This window comes from Chenopodium album, chromosome 20 (genome assembly GCF_948465745.1).
Source record: "Chenopodium album chromosome 20, dcCheAlbu1.1, whole genome shotgun sequence".
Classification (NCBI taxonomy): Eukaryota; Viridiplantae; Streptophyta; class Magnoliopsida; order Caryophyllales; family Amaranthaceae; genus Chenopodium; species Chenopodium album.
In genome coordinates this window covers 16,843,690-16,867,377 of record NC_137853.1, presented here as the reverse complement: position 1 = coordinate 16,867,377, position 23,688 = coordinate 16,843,690, and the positions used below count along the sequence as shown (strand labels likewise).

Below are 23,688 nucleotides of genomic sequence, written 5' to 3'. Positions count from 1 at the left end.
GGATATTCTACCCCATTATCAAAAAACCATCCCCTCTCCTTTCCTAATCTCAAAGTCTTTTTTTCAATACATGTTTATTTACCAAAATTTGAGAATAACCATCGCACGTGATAATCTTTATTAAATAATTATAAGCAATATTAGTTTGTGATATTAAGACTAAACAATACTAACTCCACAAAATATTAAATCACTATTATGAAATAATAAAACAATATTAAAAATGACAACACCATGTTAACTAAGCTGTATTAGTTCGTAAACTTAGCAATAATTACAACAAGCTTTAAGCATATTAATCAAAAGCCTACAAAATCACACCAATCATGTCAATAAAAGGAAATATATTTATTAAATAATACGTAGTATAAATGAATAAAATTAAGACCATGCTTTAATTATATCTAATTAAGCCAATAATTACAGCAACAAAAATAAACGCTGGACGTGTGCTATCGTATGACCTTATGGAATCAAATTATTTACTAGTTTTCTATTTTCGAAAAATTTGACTATTTGATATCGTATGAGTTTTGAGAAAATAAATAAGATCTTGGGAATTGTTTGATTGATTATATGTGATTGTTAGTTTATATCTCATGTAGGATGACTATGTTCAGATTATACTGAAATTGAAGTATTGATACGTGGTATTAAATTGATTTGTGCAATACTTGTGTAGAAATGAAACCCGAAAGGGTGAAGAACAAGGTTGCCCACTAGTAGTTATGGTTACTACTAGTTGGTTTACATTATTGTATATTGTTGTTAGTCTTCCTCCTGATCACTGGGTATCAGTGAGGGGTGTGCACACTATAGGGACATTCTGTTTATTGTATATTTGCTGACAGAGACTAGTCCCGGCTTACTGGCGTTCTCTTTTCCTTTCTTAAATAAAGTAATATGCTATGTGACAATTTGAACTTGGTTGACTATTATTATGTTCACAAGATTATATTATGTATAAAGTGTTTTTGAACTAATATTATTTATTTTACGGGATGGAGTTGGAATTACTCAGTTTATCTGATTTTTGGGAGTTTTCTCTCTTTTCTTGTTTTTGATTTATTTTGCCAGGTTGGTAAGAGGGTACTCGGTTACGTGTGAGGAGACGCTAGAATAATCACGTAGCTAAGACAATTTAGTTTATTTCCGAGTTTAATTATTTCCTTTTAACTATTGTTTTCAAAAATAATTTGCAGTTTTGATGTAATGACTATTTTATTTTCCACCAATTAGACCACTTAGTTTATTTATATATTAATTCATTTTGCTTTGCATTTATTTTCTACAAAAAATAAGTGTAGCAGTAACGCTCCCAGGGTTCGATGGTTCTGTTTGAAAGTTAAAGGTTACTCTTATTGTTTTTAAAAGACTCGAATTTTGGGGGTGTTACAATAATAATCTCAATAAAGCTTAATCATAATAGCAAGAACCTAGGTATGATACTAACATGATTAATAACAAATCCTAGCATGTCACTAAGCATGAAAGATCAAAGCTTTAGCCCTAACATGATATTAGAAAGAATAGGAAGCACCCTAAACACGATACTAGGAACATACGTGATGTTAGAAATATTAGTTAATACCCTAAACATGATACTAGGAATTAACAAAATAATCTAAACCTGATTCCTATATCAAAAGAATAATTAAGTAATCAAATTACTTACTTTGATGCCTCGTATCTCTTTCTAATAACAAAATACACGTGTCAGTAAACTTCAATAAAGTAATAAACCAAATAATTAATTAAGTAATTGAAAGAAAGATTTAAAACGTTTAGACTGGATTTGGAGTCCAAACCCTCAGAAAAGTATTAACCTTTCACATCTAGGGCGAAGGCAACTTCGAACTTGACTAGGTGTGTCTAGATCTTTTGAATGCGATATGGTGTTTTTGAAAAGGGTAGGCTTCGAAAAAGAATAAGAAAAGAATAAGCTTTAGCTTAGAGAGAGATAAGAGAGAATTAGAGAATTCTGGGTGATTTCAAAACGGAAGTATAGGACCGAATTTATAAGAAAATAGTCCGGAAACCGATAGAAAAGAGATCGAGTTCCATTCAGAATAAAACACGTCCCGTCGCCAGACGACAGTGCCAGCGCCAAGCGGCGGACCCCAGCGCCAAGCGTCGGTTTTACAAAATCACGCGGAATCCACTTCTTAATATGATTAAGTTGTAAAATCCATGTTTTAAAGTTAAAATCGTATAAAAACACTTATTTTATTCGAAGTAAAAATCTTAAAATATAATTATCAATCCTAACTCCATTAGGATTTAAGAGAACCTTCTAGATAATTCTAGAAGACTATAATCAATCCTAATTGCTTTAGGAATAATAATTAATAATAGGCCAACCTCTAGATCATTGGGCAGCATATAAGAACCAAATCGGGCCCAATTTAGTATTTTTGCCATAACTTCCTCATTATTCATCGGAATTGGGCTTATAATATATCGTTGGAAAGGTCTTTTCAATCTCCATCCAACTACACTATTATTGGAGACCCATATCATAGACTAAATTAAATTGGACTGGACGTTATATAAATAGAGTAAATTTTTAAAAACATAAAGAAGGTTTTTTTTTTTAATAAAAATAACCGCAACACTAGACCTTTCACACTTTCACTTCATCCGATTATCATTTGACGTGAAAGATACTCATCACTAGGTTTGGTTTTGGGGAGACACAATTGGGTGTCCACAATACCTAAATTTGAAAAAGGAAATTTTTGGTACTTTTCGTAAAGAATAATAGTAGCAGCTTAGAACGAAAAGAAAATTGGAAATATACATGGACTATGGTCGATTCGGAAGTACGAGCTTATCATGATCTCTCACCGAAGTTATAATATTCTTGTAAATTTTAGTGTTGTAATCCATATAATTTATTAATTATTATAGTTGTGTTCTTTTTTTAACTATACTTTTGTAGATCTATTATTTATAAATTTGGTTTTTTTTTTGAAATTAAGTTTTTCAACAATCAGGGAAAAAACCTCAAAAATTTGGTTTTCGGTTCGGAACCAAATTAGATTATTAAATTTCGGTTTGGATTGGTTCGGTTTAAGATTTAATTCAGTTCGATTTCAGTTTGAAAAATTTGAAACCGAATTAATTCGGTTTGGGTCAAAATCCAAACTCGAATACCGAACTTTCACCCCTACTTGAATACACTATTAATGTTAACTTCCTCTTCCTCCTAGCTTTCTCTCTTCTTCGTCCCATGGACAACATTTTGAGTTTTCTCTCTCCTCTTCTACTCTCGTTCACGATGGACTAAGCTCATAAAGCTCATAATCAAATTCAATAATAGATAAATTGTAATTGTTTCTTTCTTTCTCCTCCCCTCCCATGGCCATTGTTTGTCCATAAATAGAGAAAACTCATAAGTCGTATCAATGGAGAAATTCGATTAATATTTCAGTGGAAGATATACCAAGCTAAGAAAGGTGCTTCAATGGAGAAACTACGACTATAAATCAAAGAAACCCTTAAAATGTATAAATGAAGGGAATGGTTAACCATATGTGGTAGATTTTGAGTTTGTCAACATCTTCATTCATGCATCTCTCTTCTTGAATCTCTGTGAAATGGTGAAAACAAAAGCCATTATTGTAACATATTATACATGGATTTTACCAATACACCTCCACTTTGCCACATGAGTTTACCAACACACCACTAGTTTATCAAGAACATAAACTTGGATTTTCTCCAACTTAATACTTGTATATAATACATGTTGAAGTATATATTTAGTGATATCTATAAAAAGGTGTTGGCTTTCGTGATGTCCAACATCACACGAAATGAAACCCGCCCCAAATCCGCACACATATTATAGTAACTAAAAATGTATCAAAACTTCATCACATGACTAACAAAGAGAAAGAGAAAGAGAAAGAACCATTACCCTTGTAGCGTGCTTCGCTCTAACTAGGAGCTCAAACTTGAAAGAGTAGAGTTGGTAAAAAGGCAAAATTTAAATCTAAAATCAAATTAAAAGCCAAATGAATAAACAAACAACAAGTGACAAGTGGAGAGCAAGAGGTCAGGTGAGGACCACAAGGGGGCACCGCCCTCCCCTTGCTCCCTAAAGCAAACCCCAATAACCGAACTCCAATCCCCAAGCCACAACCAACACGCGCCAGCTGGCGCCTGAGCTTGGGCACCAAGGCACACTTAGCTAGCGACCGGGTGCTTCGATTAGGCCTGCCAACATGGCTGCGTGTCCGAGGGGCCTAGCAGGTATGTCACACATGCATGCGGGCTGCTGCTGGGCACTGCTCTTGCTAGCGAGACCTAGCGTGCCTTGCTAGCATCTGGTGCCTTGCTTGCGAAAGCTGCAAGGCCCTGCTAGCCTTGTGATGCGCGTGAGGCATGCTCGGCCATGCTAGGAATGCTGAGCTTGCGACCGAGCCTTGCCTTGTAGTAGTGACATTGGCTAGCTATATTTCCCTAGCCCTCCGATGACTCGGGCATTCCGAGGCTAGGGCTATATATGTAACTTAGCTTGTTGTTTACTTGATTTCTCGTCTCGTTGATTCCTAAATTCGACTCGACTTATGACGCTCAGTTTTGACACTCTAAGCTCAATATCCGACGTCTATATTCGTAATACTATAATGGCTCATTTAATCCGTCGGATCCATTCGTCGTTTCGGTTCGGTTACACGATTGGGTGTGACCAGATGGATTCAGTCAAGATTAAGCTGTAATATTAATTATGCATTAATATTACTAATCGAAAGTGGCCTCCAGCTAGGCATTCCAATCACTTGACTTCACATAATAATTAGCTTTCAAATCATTCAGACCCCTTTATCAGAATAAATACATTTGTTCGAAGGACGCCATTCCTTTGAAAAAGTACATTGGCAAGTGTGAAATTTTCAACATTCATGTAAAAACTAATGGAAAAGTGTGGGTTAAGAACTAAGAAAAAGTGACATATAAACAACCAAAATATTAAAAAAATTTATCGATAGAAAGTTATTAATCAGAAGAAAGAAGGTGGGGGAGTGTAGAAGTATTCTAATGCGTGAAGTTGCTCATTACATAGGAAAAAATCTACAATAAAATATTACACATTATTGTACTTTTATGCATATTATTGTACTAAGCAATACCATATGTGAGCTAAATTTTTTTTTTCTTAGCACTCCCCCTTGAATGTCACATGAAATGGAATATGGGTTGCCTCATTAAAAATCTTCCTGGGTAGTAAAAACCTATGGGATAAAAATTATAGCTAGGAAAAAATGTTACATGATTTGGTATACAGCCACATTAACAACCTTAAAAGTTGATCGAAGAAAAATAAATGTAGTGGATATAATACTCCTCCTGATTTCAACATAGTTCACAAAGATGTCGCACTCCGATTTTATGAACTAATTGTTCAATTTTCTTCAAATGAAGGGATTTGGTGAACAGATTAGTGAGATTCTCACAAGATTGCATTTGCTAGAAATTTATTTTCTCTTCCTTTTGCAGTTCATGAGTGAAGAATAGTTTTGGGAATAGATGTTTTGTTTTATCTCCCTTAATATAACCTTCAATTGAGCGATACATATATGTATTGTCTTCGTACATGATGGTTGAATTTTCTCTTATTAAATTCATTCCATATTCTATCATTGACTTTAGCCATACGCATTCTCGTCTTGCTTCATAAAGACCTATTAATTCTTCATGAATTGATGCCGTTTATTTTCATGATATTGCATTGTCACCATAAAATGAACAGATATCCATTTTGTGACTTGGTATTTTGTGGGTCCGATAAGTATCTAGCGTCGACATATGCAATGAGGGTAACATCTTGTTTTGATTAAGAGAACAAACCAAGATTTTGTGTTCCTTGTAGGTACCAGAGTAAATATGGTCTAGTGTTATTAGTGAAGTACATTAAAGTGCCAATTGGACTAAGTTATGTATGGTACTTCTAGAACTACAATTTCTTCAATTCCTCTTGGGGTTTGAATGAGTTGTTTTAAATATTTAGAGAACGAACAACCATTACAGAGTTAATTGGATATGCTCTGTCAAAGAAAAAATGATTCATAACTCTTTCATACAGCTTGATTGATGGAAAAAAATACCATTACTCAAGTGCTCAATTTGCAATCCAATGCAATATTTAGTTTTTCCAAGGTATTTTATTTCAAACTCTTTAATCAAGTATTTTTCCTTTCTTTCAAGTTCATTTGGGTTCTAGTGATATTCAAATTGTAAGCATAAACTACAAAAGTAGCATCCTAATTATGATCACTTGATGGAAACACTGGGACTGATTTGATTTTTTTTTTCCAACCCTTCGCTCTTAAGGTGTTCACATCCTCCTAAACTGTTTAAATGCATAAAGTGACCCTTTTAGTTTCATGGAAAGTAATGTCTCGACTTGGTGTTTTCTTGTAGCCTTAATCTTTCAAGGACTCCCATCTAAATGTTTGTATCAAGTGACCCATACATATATGTAGTCCTTTTGAGATTGTTAAACTTATCATAAATCTAAATGTAGATGCATCAACTATTAGAGAATATGTTTCTCCATAATCAATCCCTAGAATTTGAGAAAAATCTTGGGCTAGCTAATAGTCTTGCCTTATATCTAAATATTTCATTTTTCTCATTTCGTTTTCTCACAAATACCCATTTGTATCTAACTAGTTTAACACCACTACCTTTTAGTGTAAGGGATATTTTTCCATTAAGTTCTTGCTTTTCAAGTGAGTTCAACTCAGCTTGCATCTAGCAATGCAAGAATCTTCGGCGGGTGGGGCCCACTTTATTAAATTTCGCTCAATTTTTTTTTTTTGAAAAAAAATTTTGCTCACTTGAGTTAGGGACAACAAGGAAATTTAGTTGCTGAACACAATTATAGGTAAATTGTCTTTAATTTTGCATTATAGTTGATTTAATTTCTCAATTTAATCTTAAATTAGGGTTCATGACTCAAAGATTGAATTTTGTTACAAAATTGGGGGATTTTGGGCAATTAAATTGTATTACTCAATTTAAGGTTAATGTAGGAATAATTTTGTTATTTTATATAAGTTTTTGGAGGAAAAATTTATAGAGTGGACATCCTCAATCGGAGATTCTTGCCGAAAACTCATAATGGTAGTGCTACTCAAAGTTCTTGGGTTTTTTTGGTAGTTTTTTTCCAAAAAAATAAAATTAAATTATATGGCAGTTATTCTCAAAAGTGGTCATTTAAATGGTAGATTTTGACAAAATATTTAGCGCACCACTAGCCCTCATTGAAAAACGTATCAATTTGGAGGCACTCCAACATTGTCATTTTCGTGGGAAAATGGAGTGAGAGATACAAGACCTGAAAGACGATGAAGACATAGATTCTGTTTTAAAGAGGAGAGAGAAATGTATGGGGAAAAGGAAGAAGACTAGAGGATGAAGATGTTGATGACTTAGGGTTTATGATTTGGTGAATTAATTAGAAAAGATGAAAATTTGATGAACTTGATGAGAAGTTGAAGGTTTGAATTAAATTGGGTGGAAAACATTATTTAATTAATTTAGATTTACATCTTAGCATATTTTTATACAATGCTATAATATAATTTAAATTTAAAAAGTTAAGTAAAGGTATTTTGATAACAATTTATTTAAAAATTTGATGAATTTTTTTGAAAAGTCGTAGTATAAAAGTTAGTGGTCAACTTATTATAAAGCCTTCGAGAGTTGACATAAAAAAAGGGTACTAAACTTTGCAAGAAGTTGCAAGTTAGGTAAAAAAAGTTTAGGAAGCAGCAAAAAGGGTACCACTCATGCTGGTGATAGGAGGTAACTTTCCTAGTGGCAACCTCCTAGAACCGTTTAAATGAAGTGTTTTTTTTCTTTTTTTTCAAATTTAAACTCATAAATCTACCTCAAAATTACAAAACATGGTTACTCTTTCTAAATTAAATTCAAACAAACAAAAATCAAACTCAAAAGAAAAAAAAAAATCAAACCTAAAACAAACTTAAGATTTGAAATTAAACCAAAAAAAAAAAATCAAACCTAAAATATGAAGTCAAACTCAAATAAACAAAAATCAAAGCGAAAATAAATAAAAAAAAAACATAGAAAAAGAAACACACCCATTTTTGAACTAGCACCAACCCATTTTCGGACCAATAATCACCGCTCACCACTTTCACCAACACCCACCCATAGGGATGTCAGTGGGGCGGGTCACCTACTTGACCCGCCCCATCCCCGCCCCACTGGGGCAGGGATGGGTCTCGGTTTGGCGGGTGTATGATTAATTCAAGTTAATAAGAGTTTGAATCGAAAGATCTTATTTTTATAGGCTTGCAATTCTGATTGTGTTAGCGATCGTACTGCATATGTTGAATTGAGAGCGTTAAGACCCGACCGTAGGCTTAGCAATTGCTCTAGATAATTGGTTGATTGAATTGTTATTGATATTTTATAGATTTAAAACTATAATCATGGTGAACCATAACCCTAGGTCGTTTTATCTATTGTTTTATTCTATTTTAATTTAGACTACTTTTCTATTCCAATTTCGTGACATAATTTAGTTTCTCCAATTTCTTAGAGGTTAGATTGAATACCATCTCCCTGTAGATTCGACCCTACTTACCCTACTACATTCTTAGTTGGTTTTGTTAGGAATTTTTTTTTTTGGACAGGTGTACGGCAACCTATCAAGGTCACAAGTGCGATGAAGAGTGAGAAAGAGGAGGGTAAGACTAAGAAAAATCGTGAGAAGAATGAGAACAAATCAGCAAGAAGAGAGAGAGAAAAGAGAAAAGAGAGTTTTACCTATTTAATTTCCTCTTTTTATGTCGGATATTAAATTTTTTTATTCAATGAAAAACCATTTACAAAAGGTCAATTAGAGGGTTTACTTGTTTAAGTACTCTAGTGAAAGTTCAGTACCTCATTTACAACTTCTATGAAAGTTCAGTACTCTCTAGTAGTACTAAAGAAAATCTTCGTTAATATGACACATTAACGAGGAGCGTTTATATGGGGGTGATGCGCGTCATTTTGCCAGCTATAGTAAGGGCAAAGTCGTCAACAACAATTGGCGAGTTAACCGAAGAGTAGCGGCGTTAAGTCTTAACGCCATGTTCGACCACGTTCATTATTATTATGACCACGTTCCACAATTCCCCCCTCGTTTTCCAACATCAGCTCCTGTTAATGGAGGTAGCTAGCAGTACCTTGGTGAAGAATTGAAGCGATATCACTAGTTAATTGTTCAGGAGACCAATTGCAATACCGATTATAAAGGGTTGATGAGGTGGAGGCGGAGGCCGCAACTACAATACCGGTAAACAATTTTGTGGAGCTTGGGGCCGCGTTTGAGGAATGTACGGCTAGGGTTTCGAAAGTGTGTCGTATCCTCCCTAATTATGACCTTTTCATGCGTCCATTTCCAAATCTATATACGAAGTATCTAGTACGCTCACGTCATCTGGGTTGAGGGCGCCAAACATCAAATTCGTATCTCGCTAGCTCAAACTTTGACATGAATGGAGTAGAAAAGGAGTAGAGCAAGAGTTGTCCGTGTTCTCCGGATTCAACACCAACAAGGTGAGGTTCTGATTCCCAAATGAAGACAAAACGGGATAAAAATTGACTGTTAATCATGAAATAATGTCCGCAGTTATGATGTGTCTAATTTATATAGTATTTTACCCCCGTCCCTTGGTCATAATTAGTAGTGTTTTTGGCTTTTTAGAGCCACTTTTATTACTAATTGGTGTTTTCTAGTGTTTTCGTAGTTTTGGTTGACTTTTGTAGGGAATTGCACTTTTGGAGCATTTTCCCGGGATTTTGTGGAGCGATTACGAGCATTGGAGGAGCAAGACCATCCTTCGTAGCCCAAAGCCGATTAGAGTCATCGAACCGGTGATCAAGGGCTCGATACTTGAGATTCCGAGGCATTTGGACCGAGTATTCAAGACCCGAAGAGGAAATCCGGATTAGGTCGAAGAATCGGAGCCCAATCGAAGTCCAAAGATGCCCAAAGTTAACAGCCCGGTGCCAAGGAGCGTCGCCCGAAGGCGCGCCCGGCCGGGGCGGATATAACGTAGCTTAGGATTTTCTTGCTTAGTATAAATACAATTTTGTTAAACAAGTTTAGAGACTTCTTTTACACACTCTTTACTTCTTATTATCACTCTACTTAGATTATTTCTCTCTCTAGATTTCTCTCAACTCTTACTTTTGTTCTTGACTCCACTTTGTAATTCCGTCGATTCGGTAACGATTTATTCTTTATTAATTTCAGTAATTTTATTCTTTTAATTCTTTATGACTTGTTTAATTGCTTCGTTTAGTTTATTTTTAATCATGTCAGAATAGTTTACTTTCTAGGGTTTATGGGGATCTAATAAATAATATGAAGGGGTTATTTATGGTTGTTGATTGTCAATGCTTATTAATTAATTTCATATTGATTGTTTTAATGATATGCAATTAGATTTGGCCATGTTTAATTGTATGAGTTTAGCAATATTGCTTCGAGATTCGAGAGATGAGAATTGATGTTTAGGCTTAGTTTAATAGGCAGACTAATTTATAAATGGTTAGGTCGAGATTCGAGAGATGAGATTTAATACCGGTAAATTAACTATGTGATTGTAATACGTAGTGAAAGCCCTTTATAATCTGATTAATTGATGCATTGATGATTGATTGTTATGTTTTACCCTGGAATATTGTTTATTAGTGAACCTATGCCCTAGGCCTTTTAATATTTGATTTCTCCTATTTTATTCTCCCTGTTCAAATTCTTCGTAGTATATTCTTTTAATCACAACAACTTTTGGTTACTTAATAATTTATACTAAAATAACTAATTAGGATTAGAAAGACTTGTTTCTCTGTGAATTCGAGTGGTTTTTGGTAATACTTTTGATTGGGTGATACGATTTTAGCCTATCAAGTTATTTGCCAACTCAGCTTCAACCATGAAAATATTTAAATAATTGAAAGGTACTTGAATAATTGCGAAAATGCCATCATATTTTCATTAGTATGGCATATTTACCGGGGGAAGCTCCTAACTCAAGGCTCTAAACAAACGAACATTAAACATTGAATGCTTGTTCATTCTTAAACCCTAAACCCCTTTTCGAATCTCTAATTGTCGTTGTTTTTTTTGACTAATAATAAAAAAAAAACCCAATTTCATCAAATTTCTAGCATGTTACTCACTTCAAGAACATTTAGAAAAACCCAGATTACTGGAACAATTTCCTTTCTCTTGTTTTCTTCAATTGCAAATTCAAATGTCGACGGAAAATTGTCACTTGTAATTGGTGGATCACACCTTGCAAAAAGTTATGGGTTTTGGAAGAAATACGACAACGATTTCGTATCAAATTCTTGTGCTTTTGGCAATAATTTATCTGGGGTAAGTGGGAAAATGCAGTCAATATCATGTTATCAGTTATATCTATTCAATTTTATTGCCTTTTTTTTTTTTCCTTTCTGATTGTTTCTTGCTATTTATTCATTCATATAAAGTTCTGAATTACATTTAGCAAATCAAATTTGTTAATTAATTTCTGAATGTCATTTGTGATTGTTTAATTTTGTTTAATGTGAAATTTGGAGTAACATAAACTGTATGGTGGTTTCTTCATTTTTATGTCATGCACTTGTAATCAGAAATAACATTGGTGCCACAAAGCTCCATTGGCTTTGCGACTATTCCACTGTCTTACTTTAATAGGCCACATTTGATTAAAGGTCGTAATTAAGATATTGGCTTGAAATACAACAGTTAGCTAATTACCATTGGTAATTTTAAGATATTGGGACGTACCAAAATGAAACTATGGCCTAATACGGAGGAATTACTACTTTTTTTTGTTTAATCTCTGATAAGAATGTATCAGAACAGCATCATTGTTGAATTTCTTCACAAATGTATCAAAGATACGAGCCTTAGGTTTGAATAACTTAAACTATATAGGGGTTATGTTAGTCTATTGAAGCTTAGTTAAGGCACCTAGTTGTTGGTCTGTTCTCATTGTCCTTATGCGCCGTTCATTGCAATGTATGCATCTTCTAACAAATATATAAGATTAAGTTGAAAATTATTTGATGATTGAACATGTTCCTTTTTCAGAGAAATTTTGCATCAGTCGGTACTCGAATGTGGCCATTCTTCCGTATCCTTGGCAGTTCCAGAGCTCCACTTAGGCCGCTTGGAACTAACAGCTCTCCTGATAAACTAGAAGGGACTGATGATCTCCTGAATCATATTCTTTGCACTATTGAAAATACTGATATCTGCAATAGGAAAATATATAATGACATTGAAAGGCTATGTAGATCTGGTAATATTTCAGCAATTACTAAACTGTTGCAATTTTTACACGAAAAACATATTTTTCTTGCGCCTGATGCCTATAATATTCTGTTGGCTGCTACTAGTGAATGGAGGGATGTTGAACTTTCGATTGTAATATTTAAAGAGTTGTTGGTTACCTCCAAAGGAATGAGTTCAAAATCTTATTTCAATCTTGCCAAGGCATTTGCAATCATAGATGATCACTCCCTGCTACTCAATTTTGTCAGAGAAATATCTCAGCTGACATCTCATTGTGGTGCCCTGGTTTTAAACAGAATGATCTTTGCCTTTGCGGAGTGTAGGCAGATTGAAAAAGCCTTAAAAATTTATGATCATATGAAGGTTCTAGAATGCAAGCCGGACTTGGTCACTTACAATACAATTATTGGGTTGTTAGGTCGAGCTGGCCTGGTGGATGACATGCTGCGGGAGTTTGTTTCCATGAAGGAGGCTAAGATAATTCCAGATATAGTCACATATAATACTCTGTTAAACCATCTACAGAAAATGGGAAGATTAGATCTCTGTTTATTATATATGAGGGAAGTGGATGAGAATGGTCTCTTCCCAGATTTGAGAACTTATACTGCATTGATTGAGAGCTTTGGTCGATCAGGTAATGTTGAGGAAGCATTGCGACTTTTTAGTGCTATGAAGAGTAGGCAAGTCCGGCCCTCAATCTACATATACAGGTCGTTAATTTGTAACTTAAAAAAAATGGGGATGATGAATGCTGCAGCTTCGCTTCTGAATGAGATGAATCTTTCCTTGACAAATCTAGTTGGTCCAAAGAATTTTAAAAGAAAAAACAGATGAGGGATATGGAATTGTATGCATAAGTGCAAAGTAACCTTTTCTGTTACGCAACCCTGGTCTAGTGCTTGACATTAAGGATATGTTGGAATGTTGGATGAGCTGCAGAAACATTAGGATGCAATTGATGTTGAAAAAGGTGAGCTTGTAACTTTTTGTATGCACCTGCCTAATTTCTTTTTATGTTTCTTGTCCATTTGTCTTTTCTTGGATGTATTTCTGTTACTCCGACCATTATCATACTCCAGGCAGACTTCATGGATATTATTTCTTGCTGACAGATAACAGATTGATAGAGTATAATACTTATGTAGAAAAAATTATGTGCAGATAAGATATTGAGAAACTTTTTACAGAAATAATTTTACTTTAAATGACTTCATGTCTGCAAAATCTGTTGGGCTGATTGTATTTGCATAATTTAAGCTGTTTTCTAGTAAATTTTGCTTCTAACAGATATAATTATATATTATGTTTTTTTCAGCCTCAAAATTGTGGCCATAGTAGCCAGAGTTAGAGAGGTAGTTGATTCTTGGAAAACCATTGGGCAGATTTGCTTTGCTCTTTGCTGTTAAACCTATCTTATGTTAAATATCTGTTTATTTGTCATCTCAAAAACTCTCAACAAAAATGACAAGCTGGTTTTGAATCCTGCTTAATGCAGAAGGGTGTAACTTCTAATGGTCTTTTCAATGTTCATACTTGTGTATTATTAAAACTTGTTTTTTCTTAAAGATGCAAAATAAAATGAATTTCTGAATTAAGGTTTTGAAGGAAGAGATTGTGCAGCATACATGACTTTTGAAAAATGAAAACAATTGTTGTTGTATTGTCCGTGTAGGCTCGAAATATGTTAAGCTAAATTAATGTTAAAACTAATACGTAAGGTAATGGCTAGTCACTAGTGGTTATGAAATAATTATAATCTAGTTATTGGCCCGAAAGATACCCCGGAGCACTATAAATTTGTAAGTTTGATCAAAATTAAATTTAGATGGTGTATTCAACCATATTTATAAGTGAATAAAAATATAATAATAAATTAAAGATTAACGGGTGCTAGTTTTTATTCATTTTACTTTACATAGTAAAATAAAAACTTATGTAAATATTACTGTACTATGTATAATTGCCGGACTGGTATTGAATCTAGAAAATTAGCATCCAAGGAAACAATAACCATTAGTGTGTGATTGATTAATATCTTACAAATTAAATTTTAGATTATTGTGCAATTATTAAAGAGTTACATTATATGGGAAAATTAAATACGAAAGTTACACATGAATAGTTTTAGGGTGATGAGTGATGACACATAATGTGACACATAGCGCTCATGTGGAACCAAATCATATGGAAGGAACGGTGACACATGGCGGTACCATGCTGTCCCTTTGAGTTTTAATAATAATATAGATCATAGATTGAGCATCTTATCTAGTAGTAATGGCTCTGTAGGTAGATCCCTACCCTCTCCTTGTTCTTTCTTTTTATGCCCTAACCAAGGTGACACCTGAAATTTTCTTGTCCATTTCAGGTTTTGAGCTCAATACCCCAGTAGGTTGGTAGATTTCTGGTGGTCCTTTGTTTGAGATGCTGCAGCTACTGCTGTGACTGAGAGCCTGGCCTTTTAGTAATACACACCTTCCTTCCTCCCTGCACCTGCAGTCCTACATCACATTTTTAGTAGGTTAGATATATTTTGCTGGTCTGTTGTCTGTTACTTTGTAGTTTGGGGTTATGCGAATTATATGATAAAGTAATCATTTTCTTTTGTACATGTGTTCTTTATTCTATAAGTTGACTTCACTTTTCCTTTACTGCCTTCTGTCAGTCACTCCAACGCCCTCTTCTCTTTTTTGTTCTTTTATTTTCTTTTTCCTTCTGTATCAACATTCTTTTCTTCCATTTTGCTTCTGCAATTTTCACAGCTCCCATCTTTCTTACCACTCCGATCACCACCCCCATCCCTGTTCCCATCTCATTAACCTTTTTCTCAACCAAATCTAGTAAAAACAAGCAAGTAAGAACTTAAGGTGCATGTTGGTCAACTGGATTCGAACTCAGAAAACTACTTATTGTACATCCCCAAAATGTACACCAATGTACAATCTGATCATGGAGCTATCAAAGGCAGTTGAAGGAGAAATATCATAGTAGAAACAACTACATATTCTCATTCCCATGCTCATTCCAATAACAAACTATGGTATCTCAGAATAATTTCTGGGAATTAGCAGCAACCGTGGCAAAGGCAAATTCTTTGAAAGCTTTTCTTCTTGGGATAATCAACCTGATCATAATTATAATCATAATCATCATAGACTTCCTGTTTGTAAATACTTTAATATTTATCATGTCTAGTAAAGTGCAAATAATAATGGAATATCTTTTTGTTTGTTTGTTGTTACAAGTACTATGACTCGTGTACGTTAAGTTGTATATTTTATCTTCTTATTCATTACTAATATATTTTTTTTTTCTTTTTCACAGTTTCATGGCACACATAGTAGTATTAGTATTGCTTGGATGAATGGTTTTTGGAAAGATGTTCTAGCCTGTAGCTCCAAATGGGTCCATTTCTAGGTTCCTATGGTTGATTCAGACCAAAATCTGGGTTACTATAGAAAATGGAAAGTAAAGGATTTAATCGATCAACCAACATTCACGGTCTTGAAATGTTACAAATATTAGATAGAGTTTTGAATGGGAAAGTGCTCAAGCTATTCTTAGCTTGGAGTTAAGACGGGATGACGAAAAGGTTTTCCTATATTATTTTCAATCAGGATATGCATTTCTCTGCTGATGCTGCTGCCGCTGTGGAACCCCTCATAGGAAGAAAATGTTTGACTTCTATAAGTTGATCTGGCACTTGGAGATTCCACCATAACGGCGTACATTCCTTTGGAAATTAGCACAAAATGGATTCACAAGTCTGTCTACAAGGGGACGTGATTGTAACTAGTGTGGAGTGGCAGTGGGAGATCCTCAACATTTGTTTTTATAATGTTCCTTTGTTAAGTATACCTGGAATTACTTCCCTACGGCTTCAATATTTCAGAAGTGGATTCAAAAGTATATCCCGTAGCAACTTTGTGGAGTATATGGATTACGAGGAACCAAAGGATCTTTGAAGGGTGACGTAGTCATATCAGGTCACTCAATATCAGGACACTCAAGTTATCATGACATTTAATCCAGGCTAAGATAGGATTAAAATATGTGATGTTAGTTTTGGAAACACCACAGGATCCCCTTTTACTATATGTGTGGATGGCTCCAAGCGTTAAGGGACAATAGATATGGAATAGGATAAACAGTTGCAGTTTCGGCAGGTGAGGTGAAGAGTTCGACGCCCTAGCCTGTATCTCAGATTCTCAGTATTAAGAGCTTGAATTGCAGTCACACAAGAATCCTAATTTACATTGATTCTACCATGCTGTCTCCTTCAACAACAAAGACATGGTAATATGGCACTCTACTTTAGAATGTGCTTTCAATGCTGCAACATCCTGAAAGTTGTTAGGGAACAAATTCAAATAGCTCACCAATTAGCAAACGAATGTCGTCTTTGTGTAACTGCCTTTTCAATAAGGTTTAAATTTCGATCTCATTAAATTGCTCAGAATAATCTGATTTTTGCATCATCCGCAAAAAATAATCCCAACTTTCGATTATTTTATAATAATTTGACCTTTAATGTCAATCCGCATTAAATAGTCCTAACCGGTCATTTAACTTGTTATAGCAAGTTACATAACACGTGTAGTCATCTGATTGGGCTAAAAACCACCCCCACTAGCCCAACCACCCACCACGGCCGCCAACTCCTACCAGCCTGACCTCTGATTGACCCAGCACCGGAGCGGCGTGCCGTGTTGACTGCTCTTCCCCTCCTTGAACCACTGACTGTACTCCCCTCACCCCGAACCACTAACCACCCTCAAAATCCTTCCCCGTCCCGATCTCGACCTCCCTCCTCTTCCCCAGCCATGTATTCGGCCGATCGGCTTCTTCCCTTCCCCTGTCCCTTTTCTGGCCACCTCCCCTTCCCCTTGCCTCGATTTCGGCCCTCTCCCTTTCCAAAGCCTTTATTTCGGCAATAAGATTGGTAGTCTAAATGCGATGGGGCTTGCGACCAATCTGGTTGATGGTGGATGGGGCTTGCGACCGGTCTAGGTTGATGGTGGGGCGGGAGGTGGCTGGGGCTGGTGGTAATTTTAATTTTAATTTTTTTTTCATTATTTAAAAAATGTTAGTTTTATATAAGTTGTTAGTTTTAATTATTATGCTAATTAATTTTAGTTGTTAATTATGAGTAATAATCATTTCCTTAAAAAAAATTAAAAGTTTTTTTTTTATTTTACCAATTATGTTGTGACACGTGTAAGTTAAACTTAATAAAAATATTTTACCTATTCAACCAGTGACATGTCACTTGGGACCATTTGAAGCAGATTGGCATTAAAGGTTGGATTATTAAAAAATAATTGAAAGATGAGATTATTTTGGGCGGATGAGGCAAAGGTCGGATTATTTCGCACAATTTTTCCTTTTAATTTTTATTGAAATCAAATATTGTCACAAAATCAAACAAAAAATTAAAAAAATATATAAAACAAAACGTAATTAACAGTGTTAGTTGAGAAATAAAATAGATCAATTTTTGTTAGCTTTGAGAACTTAAAGGGAAATTATAAAACTCTAAGGTACCCCAACAAAAAAATTGGTTTTTATTTTTATCTTATTTTAAAGTAGCGTAACTAAATTCTAAATTTTGATACTTTTATAATAAAACTTCTTCCTCCGTTTGGTATTAGTTGCAACGTTTAGATAATCGCAATATGCATAGTCACATTTGACCTTGTCGTGTGCTTCCTGATGCCTAGCAAAACAAATCCCATATGAGGCAACCTCCCTAGTCCTTAAGCATGTGTGCCATATTGATACATGTGTTCATTGTGCAGGTGAGTGTCATTGTGTGTTGTTTCCTTTATTTATTAGCTTGTTGCATATACGGGAGAGGCTGACGTGGATCAATGCTTGTGGGATTTTGCACAATGGAGTAAACTGTAATTTATGATGGAGTTGGGACAAAGAAAGGTGTAGAATCAACGAACAAACTAACTCAAGACCCTGTAAAATGGTCTGGTAGGTTGCAATGAAGGGTGACACTCTTTGAGTGAAGTGGATGCATAGTGTCTATCTTCATGATGCTGATTGGTGGAGCTACCACACTCCCAAAGCTGTCTTGAGGTGGAAGAATGTGTGAAAAATGAATAATGAGCTGTAAACAGGCTTTGTTCAAAACATTTGGTGTAGCCAAGGCTGGAAATATTCTATTTCTGCTTGCTACAATTCTACAAATTATTGAAGGTGGTGAGGAAATTCAATGAAATAAATATAGTACACCTAAGCACTCAAGAAAGACTTCAAATGTTTGGCATTAGTGAGAGTGTTGCTTGCACCTTTTCTTTTCATGTCCAGATTGTAATGCTAATGTTGTTGATATGATAGACATTCATAATCCAAGAAATGTTTCTCTTGGTTATCGCTGGAAGACTTGGTAAAAGAAGCATAAAAGAGATCGCTACTCGGAAAAAGATAGCTTTAGGTGTTCTTTCTTGTTTAGTTTACTTCATCTGGAAGGCTAGAAACAAGGCTCTTTGGTAGCAGGCGGTATGGTCCAAAGAGTATTTATGTACGAGAGTTAATGTTAGAAATTAGGTGAGTGGAAGTAGTGGTGGGTTAAAATTATAAGTACTCCCTCCGCAAACAGTTATCTGCAACAACTGTACTTTTTGCGGACTCCTAGATAAAACTTTTAGGGAGGTTTAATTACATTTGGGTGGGATTAATTAAGTGTAGTGGTGGAGGGAAAGAAGAGAGAGAAAAGGGAATCACATGGGTGGGTATTTGCAAGTGGGTACTTTTGAGGGGGAAAATGGAGAGAGAAAGTGGTCCTCTCTTTTTTTTGGCTGGAAATCAGAAACCCAAAAGTAGAGGGAATGTGCTTTTCCCTCTATTTTTTTGGTGTGAAAATTTCAAAATTTTAGTTTTCCACCCAAATTTTTAAAAATTTCAAATTTTCACAACTTTTGCCAAATGCATTCACATTTTCACCAACATTTCAGCAATTCAAGTGCCATATAAAAGGGCACCATTCCAACAGTTAGAGCATTAATTTCAGAACCAAAGCCTCATGGCTTAGAAAATTAAGAATTCAGTTTCTTCAAAAACAAACCCCCTAAAATCCTAACAGAATTAGTCCAAAATATACACTGCCTAAACTAAGATTAGTCCTAAACTACGGGCAGCATTAGGGTTCCACTTCTTTGAGGTCTTCTCCAAAAAACTCCAGCCACAAAAAACTTCATCACCTTCATCATCAATCTGCAAAAAAAAAAAATTAAGAGGGGACCACACACATGAAAGAATATTTAGATCAGGAAATTTTTGATATTGAACAACTACTCAATGAGGGACCATATGAGTATATCAGTGGCGAGTCAAGCATGGATGAAGGAGACAGTGAAGGAGAAATCAGTGACCAAGAAGCAGTCAACAATGAACAGCAAAATCTGACACCAGCAAAGCCAACAAGAAGAAAACAACTAACTGTCCAAACTAAAAGGCAAATGGTAGATGATTTTTTACTCAACATGCATGGGGGGGGGGGGGAAACTCACAAGGGGATTTTTGTCAAATATTGCAAGAAAATATGGAGTACACAGAAGCACATTTCAAAGGGTTTGGAAATTTGTAAAAGACATCATAGCTCAAGGGAATGTCATTGATGTCAGAAGCAGAAAGTTGGGCAAAACAAGTCCAAAACCTAGGGACATATCAGATGAGTTCTTACAGTCTGTCCCTTTGTACAAAAGGACAACAGAGAGGAGCTATGCAGCTGCTTTAAAAATATCTCATGGATTTCTCCACAAACTGAAGAAAAAGGGCAGATTAAGAACACATACTGCAGCAAACCATCCAGCGCTCACATCAAATCACAAAATTGCAAGGATTAAGTGGGCACTAGCACACATTCACCCAATTCCAGCAGTTGGGAATCCAACTTTTGTTGACATGCAACAGGACATACATATTGATGAAAAATGGTTCTACATAAACCCAGAAACAAGGAGGTTCTACCTCTTACCTAAGGAAGAAAACCCCTACAGATGTCAGCAGTCAAAGAGGTACAAAATCAAAGCTATGTTCATGGGGGTCATAGGCAAACCATTGTATGACAGCAATGGGAACATGCTACATGATGGGAAGTTTGGTATTTTTCCCTTCATCTATGAACAGGAGAGTCAGGAAAAAAAGCAAGAATAGAGATGCAGGAGTATTGGAAACTAAGGCTACAGAGAGTGTGAATAAGGAAGAAATCAGGAAGATGCTGCTGCACAATGTCATACCAGCAATCTAGAGACAATGGCACCCAAGTCTGCCAAAAGACATAAACATACAATGGGACAATGCAAGGCCACATCAAATTCCTATGGATGAGGAATTCACAGCAGCATGCACTTCAGATGGGTTCAATATTCAATTGAAATTTCAACCAGCACAGTCACCTGACCTAAATGTGCTTGATTTGGGACTCTTCAAGGTCATACAATCATTACAATACCAATCTTTTCCCACTAAGATTGAGGAGTTAATTGAAAAAGTCTATGAGGCTTATGAATGGTTTGATCCCATCCTCAACAAGTACACATGGATCACATTGCAAGGAGTCATGCAGATGATTCTAGAAAAGGAATCAATCCAACACATATGGGTAAAAAGAGGTTGGACAGCTTGGGGTTGCTACCTGAACAGTTGGAATGTGATAGGGGACTCATTCAACAAGCAGTGGACTACCTCAACACACTTTTCATTGAAGTTAATCACAACAATCAAGACAATACTCAGCTTGAAGTGGATGCAGATTAGGGACAGGGCATAGAAGACCATTCAATTAAGACATGACTGCCACACATAACCAAACAAATGCTCAAAACATGCTTTTTGACAATGTAAGCAACTGTATTTTGTTTTTGCTTAATTTGGTTTGGTTATCTGTATTTTGTTAATTATCCTGTTACATTTTAGGGCAGTCATGTAATGAATGGGTAAGGACTGAATCTTTTTGTGCTGTAAAATGATGTCATGAAATGAATGAAAATTGGATTGGCATAGGTTGTGTATATTCCATCAGATAGATTACTTTGTTGTCATTGGAATTATGTAAGGAGGATACCTCAACAACAAATGTGAAACACACTTGTTGGAGCAAAGCCCCCTCACACATTCAATTCAAAGTGAGTCCCTTCATCATTTGGAATTGCAATATGAACACATGCATAATTGAGGGACTCATACATGTAGGCTACAGCAGAGGGGACTCAGATTCAAAGGGCTAGGGACAGACTTGCAAGAACAACATGCATCAATAAGCACAGGGACAGGGTAGGCACCAATACAGCCTCATCATGCATCAAAATGACATTCCCTTAGCCATAAGTACAGTCATTCAACAGGCACTAACCATACACACATCAAATTCCCAGAATCACAAGAAAATAGAACAAACCCACATCTCAAAACAATAGCATCAGTTCAGTATAGCAACCAATCTGAATCCAGCAACCAAACACCATCATCACACAACAACCAACATCTGACCAACAGCATGGGACTCAAATCCAACACAAACACAAGGTAGTATGCGTATCAAATCAATATAAACATATGCAAGAAGCAACACCAAGGGACTCAATTCAACACATACTCAAACACAAACACAACATAAACCAACACCAAGGGACTCAATATGCGTAACAAATCAAGTTCAAAAGCAACCAACATATGCAAGAACAATCAAAACCATAATCAGGGTTAAGAAATAGTTACGCTGCGCAGATCAGTTGTTGGGAGGGAAATCATTAGGGTACTTGTCCCTAAGGAAGGCCAAATAAGCAGGGTCCCAGTCGCTGTAGTCCAGGTTGAAGACAGATCTGACTCGTTTCTTGCCCACACAGTTGGAGGAAGATGCGGTGGACTTCAGGGACTCAGGTAAGACCCTCCCCCCGGAAACAGGAGAGTCAGGAAGCACCACAACCTCCACTGGTGGAGGCTCAACATGAATCTCCACACAGTCAGAGTCCTCAGCAGACTTTTCAGGCACAGCTACAGCGTTGGAAGGTTCACCAACAACCTCCTCAACATTCTGGAGACCCGTCTCTCCACCAGATCCACCACCAACGGCTAGATCTGCCCCCTCCTCCTCCGTAGAAGCCTCCTTTTCCTGCTCCTCTTCGTCGCTGGACACATATTCTCGGAGTTTTGCTCTGATCTTGCCTCGAGTGTATCTCCGAAAGTAGGAAGTGCAGCGGCGAACTGGTTTTAGTTCTCCAGTTCCGCGTTGAAGCTTGTAGAGGGTAGATCCTTCAGATCTACGAGGAGGTGTGTTTTTTGTTGGGGACTGATTTGGATATTGATCCATTTCAGAAGAGGAAGCAAGGAAATTGAGGAGTTAGGGTTTCGCATGAGAGAGAGAAGGGGAGAGATCAGGAGAGAGAGTGTGAAAATGAAAGAGAAGTGATGGGTTTTGTTCAAATTCTGGAGATTTCTCCAGAATTGATGAAGGAGGCATCGTAATCGAGAGAAATTCAATGAAGAACATTGAATGAGGCAGTTGGGAGATGAAAGGTTGTTGATGTGAGAGAGTGTGAGGGTGTTAATTTTTGGTGGGAACAATTAGAGTGTTGTAGATCATTAGGTGTTAATTGTGTGTAATTAAATAGAGTTAAACATGATCAAAGAAAAAAGTAAGGGTACATATGTCTTTTACCACTTAAATTATTACTATATAAGGAAATAAAAAAATTTGTTGCAGATAATAGAAGCACCCATTTATGGCAAATGTTACAGATAACTGTTTGCGGAGGGAGTATTATTGAATAGGAAATTACATACATTTGCATGGCAACTCCTTGTATTTGTAGTAGTGTGTATGTCAATCCTGCTTTCACCGACATACTACTACATAGCTCTAATACATCTTTCTACTTCACTCTAGAGTATTCTAGGTGATATTTTATCTAGGACTTTCTATTTGGCTAGGTACTTATTCTAGATATTTTCTTAATCATTTTCTAGAATATTTACATAAGATATCTTCTATTGACTAGATATTTCGAGATTTTTCTAGATCAGCTTATTTTTAACACTCCCCCTTAATCTAAAAAATCTTGTACTTCAAACCATCTTCTCAAAAAATTTATTTCAGTGTTTGTTGATGCACTTGTCATCGACGGTCTTTGATGTTGTTTCTTCTTCTTGTCACCGACAACTTCTAATCTTGACTCTTCTTCTTGTCTTTGTGTTAGTACTCATGTTACCAACCTTAACTTGTTGTCTTTCTTTTTGTTAATTTTGTTGGTACCAACGTTATTAGAATCGGGATTCCCACCTGTCGGAAAAACAGGTTCCTCTATATCAGTATTCCATCCATTCATCATCAGATTGGA

General features: G+C 35.7%; 1 protein-coding gene across 2 annotated transcripts; it reads left to right on the top strand.

Annotated features, from left to right (window-relative positions):
- The first annotated feature begins 11,107 nt into the window (after positions 1-11,107).
- LOC145599029 (uncharacterized) lies at positions 11,108-16,728 on the top strand. Of its 2 annotated transcripts, XM_081655442.1 has the most exons (4): positions 11,108-11,413; positions 12,134-13,310; positions 14,709-14,861; positions 15,665-16,728. In XM_081655442.1, exons 1-2 carry the CDS (start codon positions 11,204-11,206, stop codon positions 13,172-13,174), a joined length of 1,251 nt encoding a protein of 416 aa, XP_081511568.1. In that variant the 5' UTR covers positions 11,108-11,203; the 3' UTR covers positions 13,175-13,310; positions 14,709-14,861; positions 15,665-16,728. The 2 variants fall into 2 exon arrangements, with proteins under 2 accessions (XP_081511568.1, XP_081511566.1); XM_081655440.1 differs by lacking the exon at positions 14,709-14,861.
- Positions 16,729-23,688: the final 6,960 nt, after the last annotated feature.